Consider the following 22,755-nt stretch of genomic DNA (forward strand, 5'->3'; position numbering starts at 1 on the left):
TTGCAGTGGTGCCCTCCCTTCGAGTCCTGCTCATTTCCACCATCTGCCTCTTTCATGGAGCCCTTCCTAATGTCCCAGCCCCGAGCCCTAGCCTGAAATGAGTTCCTCCTCTGAAATGCTAGAACTTCTGTGTAGATAACTCATTGGGCCCTCAGGAGTCCCTGCCTGGGCATCCAATTAGATGAAGCACTCCAGATAGGTGAGGAATCCGCTATAACGTTAATTAACTCTTCATCCAAGACCATGTGACTGTGGCCTATGCTTGCAAGCCCTATGGGCCTGGTACAAAAATAGCTGTCATCTGCATGACACCTTAGAGGTTATAAAGGATTTTTACACCCGTCACCTCATTTAATCCTCAAAGCCACTATGAGAGGCAGCCCTGAAGCAAGGGGGATTATTAGTGACCTGCCTAAGGCCAATCAATTTATGAGTAGTTACCTGTGCCAGTACTAGGTCACAGCTCTTCTGCCCAGGTCCAAACTATTCCCTCAGAACCCGGCTGGAAGAAGGGGAGCAAACCGACATGTTAAGAAACACCAAGGCAAGCAGTCATGATGCACCACCCAGAAGAAATGTGAAATGACCCTATGCCTGCTCCTTGGAGAGGACACTTGGGAGCTTGTGCTGCCACCCCTCCCAGCAGCTTCCTCATCTGTAAAACAGGACTTCCCTCACTGGGGAGGCACAGGAATTGCATGAGCTGGGTTCTCCCTGCGCTCCAGAGGTTTTTGGAAGCAGAGCAGCACTGATCAGAGAACAGCAAGTGTCAGAAAAGCTCTTGGAGATCTAGTATCGACAGTCTCCTTCTATCACGGAGGAAGGGAGTTTCAGAAAGAGCAGCAAAGCCAGCCGGACCCCAGAACCACTCCTCTCCCTCACACCTAAACTGGGCCAGGCCCACGTAAGGACAGCTGGAGCAGATGCGCCACCCCGAGCCAACCCAGCAATCTCCCAGGACATTTAACTTCTATTGTTGATTTCTACCCAGAGGAGTGAGCGTTTTTAGCTCCCCAGGAATGTAGATCAGCCCCTGGAAGCTAGGCTCCCCTGAGCTGGGGATGCTGCTTTAAAACAAACACGGGGCTTCCTATATAAGGGCCAGACAGCCACCAGGCACCACCTCCACCAGGAATCCCAGGTAGGCACTCTCTCTCAACTCTTCATGTGTGGGTTTGTCTCCAGGTTTAACTTACTGTGCCTGCTGGCCGTTCCCAGGCCCATCTAAAAGGGGAGGCTGCACAGCCCAGGGCAACCTGGCTGCAGAGACCCAGCTGGGTTCAGGAGCTGCCCCCGTCCCCCTGTGTCCCTTGCTGGTTCAGCTTCATCATCCCTGTTGAGAAACTTGGCACAAGCTCCTTGGGGCCTGGGACAAACGACATGGGGAGTCCCACTGCCAAGCATTCTTCCCTGAACCAACAGCCTTGGAAAAGAGCACACACTTCCTTCAATTCGCTGCTACCTTGGGGAGCGGGCAGAGGGAGCCCCTCTCGCAGGGGAAGGAAGAGCTTCTTCAGGAGTCACGATCCCAGGTTGAAGTCCCCTCAGCCTGTCTGCTGGGCTCCTACCCGAGTGAGTCCTGAGGCACAGTGAGGGGAGGGGAGGGCACACTGCCTGCAGACCCTCTCTCCTCCAGGCCCATCTGTCCCCACCCAGCTAAGGCCATGCCCTCCCTGGGGACCATCCGCAGCCTGCTACTCCTCAGCGTGCTCTGGGTGGACTTGACCATGGCGGGCTCCAGCTTCCTGAGCCCCGAACACCAGAAAGTGCAGGTGAGACATCTCTCCACACAGCCTCACATTCTGACTGGGGTATCTCGTTTCAGCCCTGCCACATGGCAGCCGGCTGGGTGACCCGGGAAGTGGCTCAACCTCTCTGGACCTCAGCCTTCTCCTAGAGCACAAAGGAGGACTCTAAGCCTGACCATAGGCCCATGCCTCACTCCGATTCTGGAAGGATATGGGGGCTACGGGCCCTAAAGAGAACACCTCCTCTTTCCAGCACAGAAAGGAGTCCAAGAAGCCGCCAGCCAAACTGAAGCCCCGAGCTCTAGAAGGCTGGCTCCCCTCTGAAGACGAAAGTCAGGCGGAAGGAGCAGAGGACGAGCTGGAGATCAAGGTAGGTCCCTCTGAGTTTTATGCTTTTGTGGCAGTGGAGGGGATGAGGGGAGGGCAGGGGAATGGCTATGAACAAGGACCTACTTCAAGCTACTCAAGAAATATCAAATAGCACGAAAACAGTTGACTCCACACTGCGCTCTACAAGAGGCAAATGTCTGAGAGAAGTTGCTTTGCTACAACTGATGGGAATGTACAGGAGCCCTGAGCAGAGGAGAGGGGACACTAGCAGACACCAGGTGATCTCAAAGGGGAGCCAGCAAATATGGTACCAAGAGATAAAGACACTCAGGAAGAAACAGCTGGTCATAGACTGAAGGTGATCCCTGCAAAGAACTTTCCGGTTGGCTCGGGGGCCTTTCAGACCTCACCTGGGGCTGGAGCACTCCAAGATAGCACCCTGGAGAGGCGAGCTCCCACAAGCCTGGCTCTGGTGGCCAGCACTCCCTGAACCCCATCTGTAAATGAGGACGGGACCAATCAGGCTTGTTTTGGCTCTGACAAACCTTGCATGGGGCAGGGAAAACGTTGAGAGAGAAGTGGAGGACTTATTAAATGGAGACAGATAAACGGAGGGGAGGGAGTAAAGGGATTTTATAGGGTATCTATGTAGGCTTCCTGAAAGGCTGGCTGTGGTTCAGGGAATGGTTCCAACAAGCGTGTAGGTGGTGACATACACGTCCATGCAGCCAAACCAGAATTCCTCTAGGGTAAGGACTTCATAATGGCAATTATTATACTGCTGTGCCTGTGCTCCGTGATTACCCTTACTGCATATCGTTGATTCTCTACAACAACCTGTGAGGTAAGTAAGGCTGATATTATTGCCCTCATTTTATAGACGAGAAACAGAAGTTCACACAGGTGAACTCACTTGCCTGAGGTGCCAGAGCCAGGGTGTGGCAGAGTTGCGACTCCAGGTCAGGGCTGACTCCAGTCCCCAAGCCCTCTCTTCCTCTTCACTGGTCTGGCAAACAGAGTGCACAATGGCCTAGAAGAGCCTCTTGCTCGTCTCTTCTGGCCTGGGAGCAAAGAAGTTGCAGTAGGTCCTGCCTTGGCCTCCCTCTCCCTATCCACCAGCCTCTTCTCCCGTCAAGGATGAACCCCCCAATCCACACTCCCTCTGACCCTCACCAGAACCTAGAGGTGTTCTCAGGCACTTCCTCCACACCATGTGTGAGACTCCCAACCCACCACATTCCCACTCAATGGCCTGCAAATCCTTAAACTAAAACCAGGGAAATTTCCCAGTTAGATTGCTCCAGCCGGCTGGTACTCACCCCAGCCAGAAGAGCTCTAAATTAGGCCAGAAGGGGAAGAGACTTCTGTGGCTGACGACTCAAGGCAGGGCTGGGACAAGTGGAAGTTTCCAGTTTCCATTAAGGCTGGCCTTGGACGAAATGGCCCACCCCGCCTCAACCAGAACCAGAAGTCTGAAAAGTCTGGGAAGTGCTGGGGCGGCAGGCCTGCAACACTGGCTTCGGAGCTCCCTGGACGTGCTCCTCAAACCTCTCCCGTCCTGGGGTACCAGCCCTCTCATCGCAGGCCCCTCCCACCCCCCAAACGTTTTCCTCCTAAAATTGAGTTTCAGATCTGCAAGACTTTTGAGACCAAGTCCTATCCATTCCCCCGCCCCACCCCACTCATCCTCCACTGAAGAAATGAGGCACTGAGGCCAAGGGGGCCTTTTCAGGTGACGTGAAGCAGATCTCCCACCCAACAGCCGCCATGCCACCTCTCAACTGCCCCTGCCACCAGGTCCCCAGATCGGTGCTCATGTGGTTCCTAAGAAGTCTGTTCGGGCGATCTGACCACCCCACATTAGCCACAGGGGTGGAAGAAAAACGAATAGTTACCGAAGGGAGGGAAGAGAAGGGCCCAAGTTCCCTAAAAAAATCAACCATGTCATTCCCCACTCACTCCACCTTCACAGCAGAGACAAGGGGGGAAGGTAAATTTTAAAAAGGGAACAAACAGCTATTTGTTGTTTTAATACTTCTCTGAGCATGTTTGCTCATTTGTAAAATAGAAATCATAGTGGTACCTGCCTGGGAGGGAGGTACCGAGGACTTGACAAAATGCGGGAGGAGGGCGCTTAGCCCGGGCCTGACCAGGGTGAGGGCTGCGCACTGGGCGTTACTGCAGCACCGGGACTAGAAGGAGTTCCAGGGCTGGGGGACTTAGAGGTCCCGCACTCTAGCCCTTGGCCACCAACTTCCTCTGTGGCCTCAGACAAGTCATTTAACCTCTCTGGGCCTCTGCTGCTTCATATGAAAATGAGGATAACACCTCCTGTCTGGAGAGCAGGGGGCAGAAGGACCAATGACTTAGGCTCCCTTCAGCACCAAGATTCCTTCATTCATCTTAGTGACCCATATGGCCAGGTACCAAGGCAGCTACTGGATGAACAGAGACATGGTCTCTGCTCTCAAGGGGTGAAAACAATGATGTGGCTGCAAACAGAGCTCTTTCCCATTTACCCAAAGCTTTAGCACCAGTCAATCATCTCAGAGAATGACGAGAAAGTAGGGAAAATGGGGGCACTCTCCCTGCAGAAGGGAAGAGATGGAGGCAGAGAAAGAAGAAAGGACTTGGCTCAGAGCATCTTTCCAGGAAAAGGCCAGCTTCCTGTCGGATTTTCCACGGAACAAGGAAAGGCCTGTGTACATGAGGAAGAACGCTCAGGAAAGGAGAAAGAGGTGGTGGCAACAGAGGGTCAGAGACCATCACCCAGGCTAGCGCTAGGTACACCGGGTAGACCCGCTACCCCCCAAATCTCCCTGCCAGGGCCTGAAATTCTACCACTGGCACTTCAACCTTATGTCTTCCCAAATTGCAAGGGAGCCGAAACTTGATCTAGGGGACCTCACATTTTCTTTTTATCAGCAACCTCCTTAGAGGTAAGGAAAGAGTGCAAGATAAGTCTCCTAAAGATGGTGGGGGTGGGAAGAATGGTCTAGAAAGGCAGAGCAAGCTGGCTAACTTGTCCCTCAGTGGTGCCTGCAGGCCCACAGGCCCTTCTCCCTCCCTGCCCCTGTGGTGAGACCCTGAGAGCCTTCCTTTGAGATGGGGGTGTGTTTGGGGCAGGGGTGGGAGGGTATGACCTCTGACACCTCCTGGGTTCTCCCTGCCCCCCCTCCTAGTTCAACGCCCCCTTTGATGTTGGAATCAAGCTGTCAGGGGCTCAGTATCACCAGCACAGCCAGTCCCTGGGGAAGTTTCTTCAGGACATCCTTTGGGAAGAGGCCAACGGTAAGTCCTTGCCTGGGTCAGGTCAATTCAAGAGTTCCCTTGGAGTCCCCAGTGTGAGTCCCCAATGTCACCCAATGGGTGACACAAGAGAAGTTTTCTTCCCCCACCCCTGCCTTTCAAACAGAGCTTCTAACTCCTCTTTCTCAGTATCTCCAGGCGAGTGGGCTGGGCTGGTGTCTTCAAAGAGTGCACCATTGTTTGAGGACTAGCACATTAACTAGCTTTGAGGCCCCAGGGATCCCAGCTTCCTGAACCATAAAATGGAGCTAGCACCCACTGTGAGAGCATAAAATGAGTTATGTTAGAGCACCTTTACTGTAGAATCTTACTTCACAAATAAAAGGAACTGGTGCTGTAACCGCGCTCAGAACCAGCTCCGCAACCAGCTAAGCAAAGGGTTTTGGTTCTGTTTTGAAGCCCCTCTTACCACATAAAAAGAAACCACTCAACTTTTTCCTGATCCAGGAGGCAAACACCCGCCTCCAGAAACACACTGCACTCTGCAAAGCACTTCCCTCACCAACACTGCGTCCCCTCCACCCACCAACCAGGGCAGGCAGGAGGACAGCACTCTCCATGCTGCAGATGTGGAAACCAAGAGTCAGAGCTTTCAGGGCACTCGCCTAAGGCACACAGTCCATACTCCAAGGCCAATGCTTTCCCCCATTACAACACACCACCTCCAATGTCACCACTTTGCAAGAAAAGCCATCTTTGATGGCGCTGGCAGGATGGCGGACTCAGAATTTTGATTTGACCTCTTGCTTTTTTCAGAGGACCCGGCCGACAAGTGATCATCCACAAGACTGGCCCACCTCTTTCTTTTCCGCCCAACCTTAGACGCGCTCACCTGGCTTTCAGATTGCTCCTGCAACAACTCCCAGCTCTGAGTGGCACTAGCTTAGGAGGTGAATAAATGTTCAGACTGTATGCTGGATGTTCAAAATGGGAATTTATTTCACCAAAGACGAAAATATTACATTTCTCTGAAAACAAACAATTCTTGGTCTATCGTCTGTGGTCAATAGTAAGAAAAAAGGATACGCAGCAAGGCAGGTGTTCATGCTCAGAAAACCAAATTAGATCCACATACAAGCAGACAGACTATTGGGGGAATGTATGACAGGAGGAGGAGGGGGAGAGAGGGAAGAGAGGAAGACAGAAAGACAGTTTCCTTAAACGTCAGACTCCTGAGTGCATCAAAGTTGCATTGAGAGCTTACTAACAATCAGCAAGGACTGTCTGGACAAAGAAACTTCAGGTGACATTATCAGAGCCAACATCCATTGAATTGACATTCAAGATCAGAATAGGAAGCTGGGAATGCCAAAGCATGAGTTTGAAGTTATGTGATACATAAGTGGGGTGCTAACGACGGCTACTAGCCACTGCTAGACAGGGCTGAAATAACTGCTTCTCCTTCCTCCTTGTCCACTACTGATAAGGCCTGGCAAAGCAAATGCTGTCTCATATGGACAAGGCTGGCCATTGCCTTGGCCACTTCACTGATACAGGTAGGTGTCCAAAACATATCCAACTCCAGCTCACAGCTGAAATGAGCCTTGATCCTTAGGTTCTACAACTTAAGTCCACTGAAGACACCAGTCTTTCTGGAAGGAATGTCACTTATCAGTCATTTACACTTTAGCATAAACATGTGAACTGATTACTGAGAGCTGGTGATAATAGACAGGTCAATCACAAAGGAAAGGAAAAGGCAAAGAACAGGGAGACTCCAAAGATAAGCCCTGCCAACCTGCCCATGCAGACACCTGTAGGGCACCCCTCTGCAGACAGAGTTGGGGTAATATCCACACTCTGGAAAAACCTCTATCACAGAAGGCTCTAGGAGCCAAGTATCTTCTCCAGTAAAATTCTGGCCACCTGGCACTTAAGGCACAGCCCTATGGGCACTAACCATTGATCAGACTTGGCAGGCGCACCGAAACCCAACTGCCATCCCTAATCAAGGAACTGCATGTGGTCTATGGAACGTCACCATCATCTGCGAGCCTCTTGGGAATGCAGAATCTCTGGCCCTACCCTACTATATCAGGATCTGCATTTTAACAAGATCATCTGGCTATTACATGGCTTATATAAAGTGGCTTAGAGGCAACTATTAATTTTATTTATTTATTTATTTTCCCCCCAAAGCCCCAGTAGATAGTTGTATGTCATAGTTGCACATCCTTCTAGTTGCTGTATGTGGGACGCGGCCTCAGCGTGGCCAGAGAGGCGGTGCGTCGGTGCGCGCCCGGGATCCGAACCCGGGCTGCCAGCAGCGGAGCACACGCACTTAACCGCTAAGCCACGGGGCCGGTTAGAGGCAACTATTAGAGGATCCTATTCAGGCAGCACAGCACACTGCAGAGCCACATTACCCCACCTGGCATAGAGCAGGTGTCGACTCTCATATAACTCTTAGGAAAATTCAGACCTGGCCAGATGGGGGGCTGTTTCCTCTTTGACGTACCTTCCCCCACGTCTCTAGCCTCAGCTCTCTTGTCAATTCCATGTCCATCCCTTGGGCAGACCACACACATACTCTTCTATCTCTCAGATGACTATATACACACCTGACTATATGACTACACAGTGACTTAGTTCACTGAGTCTTTGCTTCCAAAAGCATCTGCCTCTAAGCCTCAGTAATAATAGATTGGAAGGTGTTATCACCGTTAAAAGAATTTAAGGTATTGGAGAAGAGATGAACTAAGTGGGGAAAGAGAGGGAAGAGAGAGAAAGGAAGCAGAAGAGGAGGGAAATGACCCCCGTCAACCTCCGGATAGCCAGCCGCCTACTACCCAGCTCCCTAGCACTGACGCCGAGACCGACATTCTGTCCTGGAGCTGAGCCACATCCCAGTTCTATTGCTTAGTGGGGTGCAACCCTGATCATCGCTAACCATGCCCACAGCCCTCTTCTCAATAGCTAGAGAGGAGGATCCAATGCCCGCAGGTGGTCAAAGTGGTCCAGGAAACCAGCTCCTAACTCGGTGAAGCAGCAGCCACCAACTGGGCTCGGGAGAGGACGCATGCAACGCCCTGGGGGGCAAGGCTGGTCACCTGATGCTTCCTCTAGCAAAGACCAGGGCTTACTCCTCTCTCAGAGGACTCACAAGCATTCTCTCCTACTTGCCTAGGTCATTCATTCAACACCAGGCACTCTCATCTGGGCCAGGCAGCAAGGTGTGGTGGAAAGCTATGGGCTTTAGGCTCAGACCCAAATTTGAATACCAGCTGTGTGATCCAGACCAAGACACTGAATTTCTCAGGCTCCTCACATGTAAAACACCCACCTGGGTTACTGTCAAGACTGAACCTAGTATCTCCCACGTGGATACCTGGCATATAGTAGGCATTCAATTATTCTAACAGCTATCATCTACTGCATTCCTGTTGTGCACCAGGCATTGAGTTCTAAAGACTTACATGTAATTAATGTAATTTCAGTTAATTTTCACAACAAGCCCACATAAGAGAGAGAAAGCTCAAGTTCAGAGAAATTAAGTAAACTTCCAAGGTCACATAGCAAATACACTGACTACTCATATTCAGAGCTGTAGTACTCGGGGTCTCTGCTCTTTCATATTCTACTGTCAATCAACGTTACTTCCCTGGCCCTACTGCCTAGGATCCAAGGGATTTCTTTTGTTTCTGTTCTTCATTTTCCTTCATAATACACTGGGTCAACTTGGAGTGGGATGAGAACAATTTCAAGTCAACAATTGGCAGAAATAAAATTTATCAAAGGAAACAGGACACACTTGAGAAAATGTAGCATTTCACGTACAGTCCTATGTCAGCTTTCTTAAACCTCCTCCTCCATGCATCATTCAATGATACCACTAACTTAAGGTTCTCTGAAGCAGTGTGTATTTACCCCTGGGGCGAGTGAGATATTTGCTGGAGAAAACAATTCTCCTTCAAAAACACTTTTATTTTCTGCTTTAACATGTCTAGTACATTAGTATAGTAGCACATGTATTTAACTTACTACACACTTATAGGTGCATGCTCAGAAATTCTCTTATGGCGGTGTGCCAACAGAACAAAGGCCCACACTTGGCTACCTTTCCTAATCTGAATACACTTTCAAAGATCACTGAGAAATGAGTGTTTACGGTGATCACAGGGCTGGCTGGCCACTGACTGACAGTTCTCTGCCATTTTTTTTTTGACAGAGTTTGTTCAATCATCGTGTATTTCAGTGGCCATTTGCCCTTACTTTATAAAAATGAAGCAAAAATGAAAATGCTGACAGTAAATGATTAATATTGGTCTCAAACTTAATACAGAAAGATGGAAACACCAGAAAAGCCAAGAGCAGCAGATTTTCAGCCACAAATAGACCATCACTGAGTGGACGCAGTCAACTGTTTTCAACTGGAAAGGAACTGAGACAAAGTGAAGGAATATGCTGAAAATACAGTCACTAACTGTGTCTCAAAGATGAAGAATCAACCGAGATTTCGAGTTTGTTTAGCATTCTTGGAACAGAGCCTTCCTTTTTACAGGTTTACTTTTGGCTTGTGCACTTGTGTTCAAGAATACCTTAGTACAAAATTAAGAGGACTGACTCCAAGTAGTGAAACAGAATTTCCTCCCAAGTTTACCCAGACGCATCAGAGGAGTTCACATTCCAAAGCCTACAGTACAACTGATTCATCAACAACACCCCCATATACTCCATTTTTCTTCCTCCTACTGCATCGCCCTGGAAAAAAAGAAAAGGTATCCATGTACTTTTCAAAGGCTAAGAAGCAGCAGTGCATCTGAGCTCCCAGGCAGTGCAATGAAAGTTAATGCACAAAGGCAGCAGAACTTTTAAGAAGGTACCATGCATTCTCATTTCCAGTTTAATTTTGCAGAGAGGCACATACATACTTGAGAATGTCTCCAGACCTTTGGATTCTCAGGTTATAAAGCTGGCCAACAACTAAACCATTGTTATCATTATGAGAAATCTAAACAAACATGGACAACATGGGAGTTGGCTGAAGATCCATCACTTTATTTTCAGAAAGAGATGGCCAAGCTGGGGGGATACAGTGGCATTCCAGCAGCACAGCGAAAACAATCAAGTCAGCCATTCAAAAACTGAATCAAAAACAATGCCCACCAGCTTTCACACCCTCACAGGTAAAGTTTCACTGTGTAACAGCACAGAAATGATAATCCTAAATCCTAGAGAAAAAAGTATATAGCACCTGTGCTTTACCTTGGCAGGGAGACTGCATAGGCTCAGAGACATCTGTTGAGTCATCACTTTTAATCCTAACCCAGGACTAGTTGGTTTCCCACGCAGGCAGTATTGACTTGTAGGGCTTGTTGTGAAGGAGATGGATATGCTGCAGTTTATTTGGGTGACAATAAAGCACCCTGAAAATACTTAGCAGTGCCCCAAATCTTGCAAGCAGGAGAACAAGGCCCGATTCCCCACATGGGCAAATCTGAGGCACAAACAACACACAGCTGATCCACGGAAAGTCGACAGTGAATCAAGGCCTACTTCCCTGGCTAACGACTTGTGTATCAGGGCAAGACGGAAATATCAGATTTGAAATGTTAAGTCCATTCACTTTTAGTTTACAAGGTTTAAACGCACCTTCCAAAAACACCTAGAGGAATCCAGCATAAGTGATGGATTTTACAACTTAAGCTACTGGCTTCCAAGAAGCAGACAAGGGACTCAGGGTGGCCTTCTCACTGTGGGAGATTGGGGTAAAGGATCCTTTTGGACAAAGTGCAGTGTCCTCACAATTAACCCGTGACCATTATAACCTTCCGGGGCCTGTAATGAATATACTTTTACAAGGCACCAGCAGGGAGCAGGGAACAGCTCAGAACTTGAGATGACCCAGCTTCTCAAAAGACAAAGAAGAGGCTCTCACTTCCAACATGGAGAAAAGACACAGAGGAGGCAAAGGCAAGGGAGAGCCCCAAGAAGGGGAGAAATTTATAGACACCAGGCCTCCTTGTTCTGCATAGGCAATAGAACATGGCTGAGCAGGCCCAGCAGAGCTTTGGAGAATTAAATTGGTTTACCTCTCAACCTGGGTGGGGGCAATCAAGGGGCTGTTATATGGGATGAAACAGAAGAATATTTTTGGTCCAGTGTTCCAGAAGGGGGCAAAAATGGAGCAAAGGGCAGCTAGGACTCTCTGACAGTAGACTAGCAGGTAGCTTCTGCTGCACAGTGGACCCTTATTAGTTTAACACACCGGAGCTGCAGCCCTGGGGGCATCAGAAAGTGGGAACACCTTCTTTGGGGTCCTCTTCCTCAAGAAGTCCTCTTCCTTGAGTCCCCCAATCTGTCAGGATCGCCATCTGCCAGGACTTTCCCTGGACAACGATCACTCCTCTGCCCCTCCATATTGATGGCAGTGGAACCAGTGAGACCAGCAGCCAAGGTCCTTTCGCCTGTGCTGATGCAAAGCTGATGCAGCAACAGTGACAGCCAAATTGAAGAGTTATCCAGGGAAGGAAGGGGGATGACTTCATGGGTTGCAGGAAAATAAACCTCTGAGACAAGTCTCCAGTGAATGTCCCCCAGAGATTTCCCACTTAGCAGTTCATTTTTAGAACTGAGAACCAGGAACCGAGTTACACGCCCACATATGCTTAGACGAGTAGGAGGGGGACTTTATTCACAGATTGTTAAAAACACAGGCTGCAGAAAAGAGGGATGTGGATTGGCAAACTTGTTGCACCCTTTTATCAGCCACTTTCTTCTTCACTGACTGTCCTGGAGCACTGTGGCCAGGAGGCAAAACCCAGCCCTAATCCCCCTCTACTGCACCCCACCCCACACCACCCCCCAGCTGGAAGCAGAAGCCTTATGATGAGGTTTCAAGGAAAACATCCTGCCTGGTTTTCTCCACTCCAATGGGCTCTCCAAACACATCCTTGACCCGGGACACAGGCAGAGGTCAAAGCCAGCCTATGTTCCGTCAGGTTGCTGGTCGTCCTGGAGGGTTGGGAAGAGAAGAGGAAGAAGGTTGCAAACCAAGCTCACTCAAGACAAATCAGGCTTAATGCTCACTCTATGTTTCCATTCTCTACATTAAGAAAATGCAGCAAAAGACATTTTTGTCTTGATTTTTAAAAAACATATAATGTGAATTTTATGACCTTTTCTGGGAGACTCCTGACTGCACCCTCTCTGCTTAAAGGTTGTAGAGGCGACTGGTGTTCTCACGCAGAGTGGCCAAAGTACGGGAGAGCGGCTGATCTTTGACCCTGGCAATCTCTCGAACCGTATGCAAGGCCAGGCCTGGGTGGGCATACTGGCAGAGGCTTCTGGGAACCTGGAAGACATCAAGCATTCAGAACATCACTGTGCCTTCTGTGCACAGCCATTACACAGAACTCCCTCCCCAGCAAGGACCTCTTTGGGGCTGCCCTGTAGAGACCCCTTTACCTGCAGGTGCAGGGAGAGTCCTAGTCATGGGGGGCTCTGGGTGAGCGGGGTCCCACGCTTCCTTGGACTATCCTCTACAGGGTAGGGCTTTGCACTGCCTGGAAGAGAGTGGTTACCCTTCAGCTTCTCAGCCCCCTAGACTTTTGGTTCTGCAGAGCAACAATGAGGAGACATCTACACAGCCAAGGGTGGGACCTGGAAGTCACTGGGGATCTGGCCCTGCCAACCTTGTAGGGGTGACCACCCACCTCCCCACTCTCTCTCCTCAGTGCCTCAACTCAGCCTGAAGACACCCCTACCTGTCGAGGCAGGAAGTAGGGAGCATCAGTTTCCACGATGATTCTCTCCAGTGGGATCTGTTTCAGAGCTTCCCGGGCCTCCCAGGCAGAGGAGTAAGTCAGTACTGCCGTGAAGCCCACAGACATGTTGGGGAAGTGTTTCAACAGGGGCTCGATGACAGGGTAGCTGCCGGTGAAGCAATGCCTGGGAGGAAGAGAATTCCGGATCAGGGCTCTCTCACAATCCCCTCTGCAGCAGCCCCCAACTCCCTCTAGACATACTACCCCTTTTAAGTTATTTTCTGTTGATAAATCTCCAGAAATGGAAAGACCGCATCCAAGGGAAGGACTCCACAGTAAATACAGACAAGAGCTGGCTCCAACACCATGAGACCCAAGATGACGCCTGGTGAAGGACACTCACCAGTCAATCCCTTACACTGCAGAATACTACACAACCACTTGAAATGATCGCCACGAAGAACACACAGCAACAATACAGGGATAGGGTATGCTCATAACACAGAAAGAGAAGCAGAATTAAAAATTGCGGCCCCTCTAAGATTACAACTATAATAGGTAAAAATTATGTCCACGTAGTCAAATGAACTGGAAGGAAATGAAAAATACTGGGCAGTGGGACTTCAAGTGAATTTTTTTTTCTCTTAATTTGCTACTTGTTCATGTTCTTAGTGCAATGTATTTTGGTCAACAATAAAATTCAGGGCTTCTTCCATTCACAACGCTTTGTTAAGCCATCTTAGCCTTGGTCTACCTGCCACCCATTAGATTCCTTCAAAGTCAGCCCAAAATGAAACAGTGGAAAACCAACCAACCCACCCAGAAGGGCCTGGTGACTGTGCCTCATCTCTAGTGGGAGCTACCACAGTCAGAGGTCAGAGGCCTCATTCTCTCTGCTTGGGCACCTGAAAGGCTGCAGCCTAGAGGCCTGACAGCCACCACGTTCTGCCACCTGTTAAGACCTGGTTTGGGTTCTCAATTCCTTGTTTTTTCAGTTAACTCATCCCACCCATCTTGAAAGAGGCAGCCCAGGCATCACCTGACCCCTTTCTAGCCAGCTAAGCTAATGGCACCTCCTCTGGCTCCCACAGCACATTACGCCCACCTCAGCCCCACACTCTCTACAGAAGTCACCAGCTGACTCGTCTGTCCCCCACAGCTCCTCTAGGGTGCTCCTGAGCCAGGCCAACGCCGAGGAGCACATGCCCAGGCACACAGTAGGAGATCAGAGTTTACCAAACTGAACTTAAGAACCCCTAGACACCATTCAGATAAAACACATCCTAGACTTTAACCAGGGGGAAATGACCTTTCAAATTCAAAACAGGAAGACAATTTCTTTTCAGGTGCCCTGGTATGTTCTCTGTGTGCTAAGTTACTGGACCCCACAGCAGCCTCTCCCAAGATCAACAGTCCTCATCTCTGAGGACTGAGACTCCATTTCAGCCTGCCACCTGGGATGGGAGTCACAAAAGCCCCCTTCTTGGTGATTTAGGGTATTAGCTCAGACCGTATGAAGTTGCTGTTTTATAAGTAAAAAATGGTCGAATATCAGAAATTTCATACGGTTCAACCTAATACTTAATATTTAGAAAAGATACTACATAAAGACATAATATTATCAATGTTCTCCTGAGTTTTCGTTTTTCCAGCTAATGTCCGAGACAGAGCGAAGTGTTCATTTCATTTGCCCGCTGAAGCTCTCGCCTTCTAACCTATGGATCTTGTAGTCCGAGGGCACAAATTTTTTCATGATGTCCAGCAGATCTTCGTCAGCTTCTCGGCAGTGGATCACCAAGGGCTTCTTTAGAGATACGGCCAGCTGCAGCTGTCTCTCAAACACCTGGGAGAAGACAAATTGATAACACCTGTGGATTAGGGCCACTTCAGAACTCTGTCACCTCCAGAACATCCAGTCTAATGGGCACCCCCACTGTCTTTCATTCTTGATTTTTAAACTATATAATGCATAATAGCTAACACTTACTGAGTGCTTATACAGAGCCAGGTAGTGCTCAAAGCACTCTTAGAACCTGTAATCCTCACAAGCACCCCGAGGTAGTACTGCTGTTAGCCCTTCATGCGGTCAAAGAAACTGAGGACATGAGTGAGGTCAAGTAACTTGCAGCTGGTAAGCTGTCGCGCTACGATTCACATCTGGCAGTCCACACAGCAACCACCATGCAATGCTTATTTGGGGTTGCAGGGGCAGGGCAGGACCCAGAAATACAAAGTACAAGTTAGATGTCCTTCCCCTCATTGTCCCCCGCCCCTATTCCCACTCCCAAGAGGTAATCACCTTCCACATCTTTTCCTATGCAAAGGGTTGCATACACACACACACCCCCCTGCACAATGCCTGGCTCTCAGACGGTGCTCAAATATTTGTGGAAAGAATAAATATTATATATTTTTTTTCTGCAACTTGCTTTCTTTACTCAATCAAAATCAGATATCCTTCTAGGTGAATACCTACAGCTATATTACGTTCTTTTTCTTTCTTTTTTTTAACTCTAGCCACTTCTAAATATTCATTAGTAAAATACGCATGTTGTTAATAATTTAAATGAAACAAGTAGGGCTAGAACTTATTCCTTCCTCTAACAACTTCAGGTTTAGAATAAAGAACAAAAGTATTAACCCATTATAAACAAATTACCTCGTCTTAAACTTAATGTTTCCATGAGTAGTTTTTTCAACTGTGGAATATAATTCATGTTTGCATTTTTAACATCAAATAATAAGATGGTTTTGGTAATTTGAGTGAGATGATATTCACCTGAGAATGAAACTTTCAAGTCTAACACTTGTGCTACCTCTTCTCAAAATAGCAGTACTGAGCCAATACCAATTCTGACGTAACTCTTGTTGAACCTGTGTTTTCAACTAACGGAAAATCACCATAGAAACCAGAATCAGAATTCTCGTCAGGGGCTTTAAAAACAGGCTAGTTCCAATATCTACAGCTGGCTGGATCCCCTCTCCAACACATCTGCCCTCCCTGGACCCCTAAAGAGGCAGGAGATTGTAAGAGATTCTAATTCCAACATTTAATTCCTGCTTCTAAAAAATTATTCCTTAGGGTAGTTAAACTACTATAGCCTTATGATAGAATATTACACAGGTTTTTCAAAGTATATTTAATGAAACAGGAATATTTTCAAAAGTGGAACAAACATTCAAAACTATTACTTTCTTTTTTTTAATTTCCTAATTTCTTTTTTAAAAAGCATGTATATACAACACACATTTCCTTGATTCTATGACAGGAGCTTGTAGGACAAGACACCAATTGTCCCTTGCAATTCTCCAAGGGACAATAATATAAAAATATAATGTTTTGTAAAACACATCCGAATTTCGAAAACGTTAAGATGGAAGAATTCGTTGGAAGCAGTAACTTGTGGCTAGGTTACAGCTATCTAGAGCATCTGTCCTCCCCAGGAACCCAGCTGAAAAAGAACAGGAGTGAATGAAGTGCAGACCAGTTGTGCACCCAGCACATGCTTGGGGTCCCCACTGATCCATTACTTCCGGGGATTCCAGAGTTGATCAGTGTCTCCAGGGGGTGGCCCCAGGAGGCTCTTGCATACTCATCACCTCAAGAATTAATTCCAGTCAAACACAAATAGAGGCAGAAGCAGTCTGGTTCAACCAGCCCAGGCGAGGAAGGACAGTCCATTCTCCCTGGCTTTCAAACCAGATACCAGGAGATTCTGATAATCATACTGGATGATGTGAGCAACTCACACACACACTATTCAGGAGTCTTAGGAGTCAAATAGGAAGTTCACTAGTTCAATCTACGAACACACAGATAAGCAAGGAGAAAGTTAACAGTGGTTTGCTCTGGGTGGCAGGATAATTACTGATTTTTTCCCCCAATTCTTTTGGTTTTCTCTATTTTCCAATCCTTTCAGAAAATATTAGGTAACAGAACCCAAGCTCTCTGTCAGAACGAGCCAGAGCTGGCACTCTATCACTTGACCAGATATGGTCCTTCCACAGGCTCTTCTTCTTCCCTTCGCAAGATAATATATTCAGCAGGACACACCAAGAACTTGCCAACCACTGTGCTTTTAGGCAAATGCACCTCGGCGCAGATGCCCGACCAGCGCAGTTGCTAGTCACCACCACTTCTCGTTTCGGTGCTGAAGTTTAGATTTAGATCAAGAACATGGCATCCACTTCCTCCGTCCAGGCGAGGAGTCTCTAGTGTTCTACAGAAATATTTTGTCTTCCTCCCCGCCACGTGCCCTCCCCCTGCCAGCAATTTATTTCCTCTGAATCACCATTTTCCCATCTTGAGTTCCATCTGACCAAGCCAAATCATACCCGCAAGAGTATATCACCCTGTGCTATAACAAGTTCAGTCTGGTGTGCAGTATGCCCTATCTACCTCTATATGCAGATCTGATACCATTATAATTAGAAAGGAAAGGAAAAAGGAAATAATCAGAAAGGAAAAAGTTACTCTGAAATATTTAGCATATTTCCTGGCACAGAATAGGCATTCAATAACATCAGCTGTACAATTAAATACTCCCCTCCCTCCTTCCAGTTGCCTCAGCATATACATTTCTGCACTGTTCCTCTTTCCATACCACACCTGCTCTGTGCCATAAACCAGTTGGGAAAGCAGAATATTAAATATTTGTCTCACTTTCATAAAAATCTATTTTTTCCTATGTATTCAGATTTAGCTATTTTTCCATTCCCTTCTGGCTAATAAATTACCACCTCAAGCTAGAAATTGCAAGCTTCCTAGTCCTAATAGTGAAAAGGAACTCTGGACAGGCAAGAGGGTGTTCGAATGTGCAAGACAAACCTAATTCTGAACAGAAACACTATTTCTAACAGAAACTCACTAGATAAAGTCGAAAACTGAAAACATTCACACAAACAAAATCCCACCCACTGGTCTGAATGTAGATCCTCAAGTCGAAATCATCCTGTTCCGAATTTAGTAACCTTAACAGGTCCTAGCAAACTCATCTGAAAGGTCAGAACATCTGAAGTTGTTTCTTGTGTAAATTAAGTGTCAAGCTTTGCACGCTTATTGGCTGTCTTGAACAACTGTATTCAAATGAGAACCTATATCACCTATAGGTCTGGAGTCCCCTGCTTCAGCAGAAGAGCACCGGTACCTATGAACTTTCTCTCTTTGGTCAAAGGAAAATTAAGAAACCAGTGGCTCTGAAAGATTCCTTCTCTTAAACAGTTCACATAGTTAACCACAGATGCTAGTGTCAATGGGGCACAGCATCAGTGCACCATGGAGGTTGACCCAGCTGGGCCGGAGACAGTGCCAAAAGGGTAAGCTGGTATGCCCAATTCTGCTCAGGCTGGAATCCATGCACCTGCTCACCAAGGCCTGGAGCATACTGGGCATGCAGACCCAGACCTAACGGGTGTCAACAGGAAGACAGCATACAACAAACTCAACCTGGCAACACGGACCGTGATGGAGTGGGAGGGTCTTCTTGTCCTGCTCCCTCCCAAATCAGAAACTGCCATGGAAACGCTACAACTACTCTCACACTGCCAAATCTCCATGCTCAAAAAGATATGTGGAGGGAAAGATACTAAGATGGTAATAGTTGTTATCTCTGGTGGAATGGGAAATTATTTTCTTTACACCTTTTTGCATTTCCAAACATTCTACAAAGGGCATACTTAACTTTAAAATCAGAATAAAAATAAATTGCTTAATTAAAAACACAAAATTTGTTGCTTCCCGAGAAGGAAGGAAAACAAATGTTTTGACATTTATATCATTAGCCATAAGAAGTCACAAAGTATCCCCCTCTCTTACATAATAAAACTGAAAGATTGTATATAGTTTGTGAAGCATTTAACAAATGACCTCTAGACAGTCTGGATAAGAGCAATTAGATTTTTAGAGATTCTAAATTCTTTAGTTCCAAAAGTAGAGAAACCCTTATTGTTGGTCTCAACAACTAAAAGAGGAATTAAAACTATAAGCAAACTAACGAGAACCTCATTACCTTGTGCTGCTCTGGGACAGGCGTGGTGCACTTGTAAGAGTAATCCAAGCCCATTTCCCCAAATGCCACAGCTTTGGGGTGCCTTAAGGCTTGCAAAAGATTTCTTTCTTGAATATCACTGTAGTAACGTGCAAAATGAGGGTGACAGCCAAAGGCCCCCCAAACCAGATCCTCTTTCAGCAGCTCCTCCCACAGGCAATCTGTCAGTGTCCGAGGATCACAGAAGTCAGAGATGCAGCCCTGAAATTCCTTAGGGAAGGAGCTGCTATAAATTTTTCTGAACTTGGTAAAGGTCCCTTTGAAAGACAACTTGGAATAGAGCATGTCCAAGTGACAATGGGTATCGATGAAACCCTCCTCTAGGCTTGGCTCCCGATGGCTCCTTGGCAGGGAGCTAGATGCACGTCCTCCGCAAGGACGTGGTGGCGTCTCCTCCTGGAAAGTCCTTCTCTCCTTCACCTCTTCTTCCGAGCTCCTGGAGAAACGAAATGAACGAGAATTCTGGGATCTGCCCTCCTCTGTCGCCTCCAGGTCTCTGGAGGTGTTTTGGGAGCTCACCGTAGAGTTGGGAGAATAATCACTCAGGAAGCCCCGGCTGCTCCTCCCAGCCTGCGATGTGTCATTGCTGCTGCTGCTGCCACCCGCGGAGGGGTAGCTAGAAGGCTTGGGACTGCTGGTCCAAAAGCTGGCGTAGTCACACCAAGGACTACTGTATAAATGAGCTGGGTACATGACATAGTCAGTGGGGAAGGTAGAAGGCTCTGGAACTGCTGGGAGTTTCAGCGAGACGGGCTCCTCCTGAGAGAATCTGACCGTGGAGATCTCATCCACATCGGACCAGTCACTTCCTGAAGAGGTGTGCTCTATCACCACCTCCCTTTCTTTAGGCTGCAGAAAGGAAAAGAAACAACAAAGGGTTAGCCTTCCTATGTAAAGACAGCCTGCCATACTCAGTCATCTGCAGAACATAAGCTCGGGCTTACTTTTCAGGCTGTGGCGAAGGCTTTGCCTTGGCCCATTAGCTCACTTTGCCACCTGGTTTCCTTATAATTTCCAGAAAGGTTACAGCTATGAACAGTCATATCAGGTTCAGGGAACAACTTGTGACCATGGTCTCATAACACCATCCCTAAAGGGAATGTTCTGCCTGTACTCCCTTTCTGAGTGAGCCCGCTCGAGAAAAACTGCTCCCGAAAACACACTATGTATTGGAGATTTTAGAGAAAAGCAGGGCCCAGCATCTCATTGCTAACAACATGTCTCTAATACGTTCAAAATGTAAAACCACACATTTGTGGTGGTTTAAGATACGTCCACAAGTTTTTTGACACTACCTCCCATTGAAAGGCGGGGTTTGTGACCTCTCCCCTTCGATCTGGGCCAACCTAGTGACTTACTTGTACCCAATAGAAAGAAAAAGTGATACTATGCAACTTCCAAGGCTAGGTCAGAACAGCCTTATAGCTTCCTCTGGTTCTCTCAGCTTGCTCCTCTTGGGGAAGCCAACCACCATATATAAGAAGTCAGACCACCCAAGACGCCATGCTAGAGAGGTCATGTGTAGGTGCCAGCATCAACTGCCCGACGTGTGAGTGAACATCTTGGATGTCCAGCCTTGTTGAACTTTCAGATTGCAGCCCTCCCAACATGTGAATGGAACCACATGAGACACCCTCCCGGCAAGACCTGCCCAGTCTGGACCTTTCTGAATTCGACTCACAAAACTGAGAGCAAAACAGAACAGTTATTTTATGCCACTAGGTAGCAAGAGTAACCGGAACAACTACACGTTGTGTTAAATCAGTTTAGCCCTGCTAGAAGCCAAGTTCCACGAGGTCAGGAATTTTTATTTTCCTCACTGATGTCTCCCAAACACCCAGAACAGTGCCTGGATGTAGTGCTTGCTCATAAATGTTTGTAGAATGAACGGTGCAATGGTTCTTGAACTTATTAGCTCCACATGAGAACCACTAGAGAACTTTTCAAAAACAGCTTTTTAAGGCTCACCCCACACTGAGGTATTGTAATTCAACAGGTCCAGAATGAGGCCAGGGAATCTGTATTTAATTCTCCATGTAATTTTGATACAGATCAGGTTTGAAAATATGTAAACACAGAGATTTCAACTTACGAAAAAAAAACCAACTGTGCTTAAGTGCCCTTGTTTCTTCTCATTAACGAAGCCATCTATATCAACCAGCACCAGATGACTTGAGAGACCTTACAGAGCTCTTTTCTTAACAATATTTTTATAAGCAAACATAATTCATACAATATAACAAAAAATTCACTATGAAAGAGCAGTATGGATAAAATGATTACCTCCTGAAAATGAAACAAAAAATTTTTGTTTCTATTGATTATACTAATTTTCCACACCTCTATCAATACTCCAAAAGGAAACAAATGTGGGTAACAAAAAGTCCAAAGAATTATAAATTTCCCATTTGACGCTTTCCCCACTGTAGATTTTTCCCTAATACTGCTCCTTTCCTGAATAATAGAGATATCCAAGCAAGAATCTTTTCTAAAATGCAACATAACTTAAATTGCAGCACATTTAAAATTTAATCTGAACTCCTGAAGCTGGGTAATGGGTACCTGGGGGATTCGTTACACTTGTCTGTTTACTTTGAATATGTTTTAAATTTCCCATAAAATGTTTTTTAAAAGTTAATCTCTAAGGGAGAACAATCCTTCAAAAATTATCATGCTTATGATAGAAATTTCCATCAACCCAGACAATAAAAAATTGCAGTCTTGCCTGAGTTCAACTAGTTTTTTTCCCCCACTTAATTTTCCAGTGAGACTTACTGGAAATCATTACTCTACTTCTGATTATGTGCACCTGAAAGTTAAAATGTTTCTCACATACACTAACACGTAATTATCAACTTTGCAATCCAGCTTTTCAAAATATATTTTACCATTTCTTTCAATAACAAAAGTTAATCTAACTAAAATTACAAATAAATACCCAAATAGAAGGTAAGGTTTTCTCCCCAAAAACGCTCTCTCAGAAAAGGAGGCATCATTTTATACAAGTCCTTACAAAGTCTCTTGTATTATAAGATGTAATCTCTTGTATTTGAGGAAGACAAACGACCCCAAACAGACCTCAACGAAGCTAATTTTGGATGCCTATAAAGGTTGCCTAAAATCATGTTTTTAAAACAGGAGGGGAGAGAAGAGGCAAAAAAATGTAACAGATTCAATATTTATTCCTGGGGATATGACCTCACAGTTCTATTTTTTTGAAGCTCACTTTTCTTTAAGTGGTTATGCATAAAGATACACTGAAAAAATACTCAAGAAACTTATAAAGTGGTATCTAGGTAAAGGAATAGGGCAACACAGGGCCAGGTTGGAAAGTTACTTTTCACTAAATACCTTTTATTTTTTATTTTTGAACCATGGGAATATATTTACTCAAAAAGTAATCTAAAAAATAATTAGAGGTTGTTACATTGTGGCAATCCCAAAAATACACCTCTAGAAAAAAAATGAACAAACTGCCTGAATGTGATGGGAACAGCTATTTGCAACTTGGGATATAATTTCCAGGGACAGAACCATACACAGATTCAAAAAGTCCTACATCACAACAGCAAAATCTTGGCTGCAGGAAACTCTACAAGACAAAAGATCCTGTTC

General features: G+C 46.6%; 2 protein-coding genes across 3 annotated transcripts in view; one reads left to right on the forward strand and one right to left on the reverse strand.

Moving 5' to 3' along the window:
• The first annotated feature begins 1,622 nt into the window (after positions 1–1,622).
• Positions 1,623–6,163, forward strand: GHRL (ghrelin and obestatin prepropeptide). Its single transcript, XM_058567977.1, has 4 exons — positions 1,623–1,772; positions 2,002–2,118; positions 5,261–5,369; positions 6,144–6,163. Exons 1-4 carry the CDS (start codon positions 1,665–1,667, stop codon positions 6,161–6,163), a joined length of 354 nt encoding a protein of 117 aa, XP_058423960.1. The 5' UTR covers positions 1,623–1,664.
• A 139-nt stretch (positions 6,164–6,302) lies between these two features.
• Positions 6,303–22,755, reverse strand: part of TATDN2 (TatD DNase domain containing 2) — a 29,288-nt gene continuing 12,835 nt past the window's right edge. The window contains exons 4-8 of one of the 2 annotated variants that reach the window (XM_058565582.1): positions 19,102–19,989; positions 14,809–14,936; positions 13,094–13,277; positions 12,506–12,681; positions 6,303–12,341 (exon numbers count right to left, since the gene is read on the reverse strand). In XM_058565582.1, the coding sequence (XP_058421565.1) occupies positions 12,541–12,681; positions 13,094–13,277; positions 14,809–14,936; positions 19,102–19,989 (1,341 nt within the window). In that variant the 3' untranslated portion in view covers positions 6,303–12,341; positions 12,506–12,540. Of the gene's footprint in view, positions 12,342–12,505; positions 12,682–12,794; positions 12,893–13,093; positions 13,278–14,808; positions 14,937–19,101; positions 19,990–22,755 lie in introns of those variants that run through there. The other variant, XR_009223411.1, reaches the window with a different exon arrangement.

Source organism: Diceros bicornis, chromosome 2, assembly GCF_020826845.1.
Source record: "Diceros bicornis minor isolate mBicDic1 chromosome 2, mDicBic1.mat.cur, whole genome shotgun sequence".
NCBI lineage: Eukaryota > Metazoa > Chordata > Mammalia > Perissodactyla > Rhinocerotidae > Diceros > Diceros bicornis.

Bases quoted from the DNA above. Each gene is read 5' to 3' on its own strand.
- GHRL (XM_058567977.1), top strand. From the start codon at position 1,665: ATGCCCTCCCTGGGGACCATCCGCAGCCTGCTACTCCTCAGCGTGCTC. The intron at 2,119-5,260 runs GTAGGTCCCTCT...CCCCCCTCCTAG, and splicing joins AGGACGAGCTGGAGATCAAG to TTCAACGCCCCCTTTGATGT. The intron at 5,370-6,143 runs GTAAGTCCTTGC...TGCTTTTTTCAG, and splicing joins CCTTTGGGAAGAGGCCAACG to AGGACCCGGCCGACAAGTGA.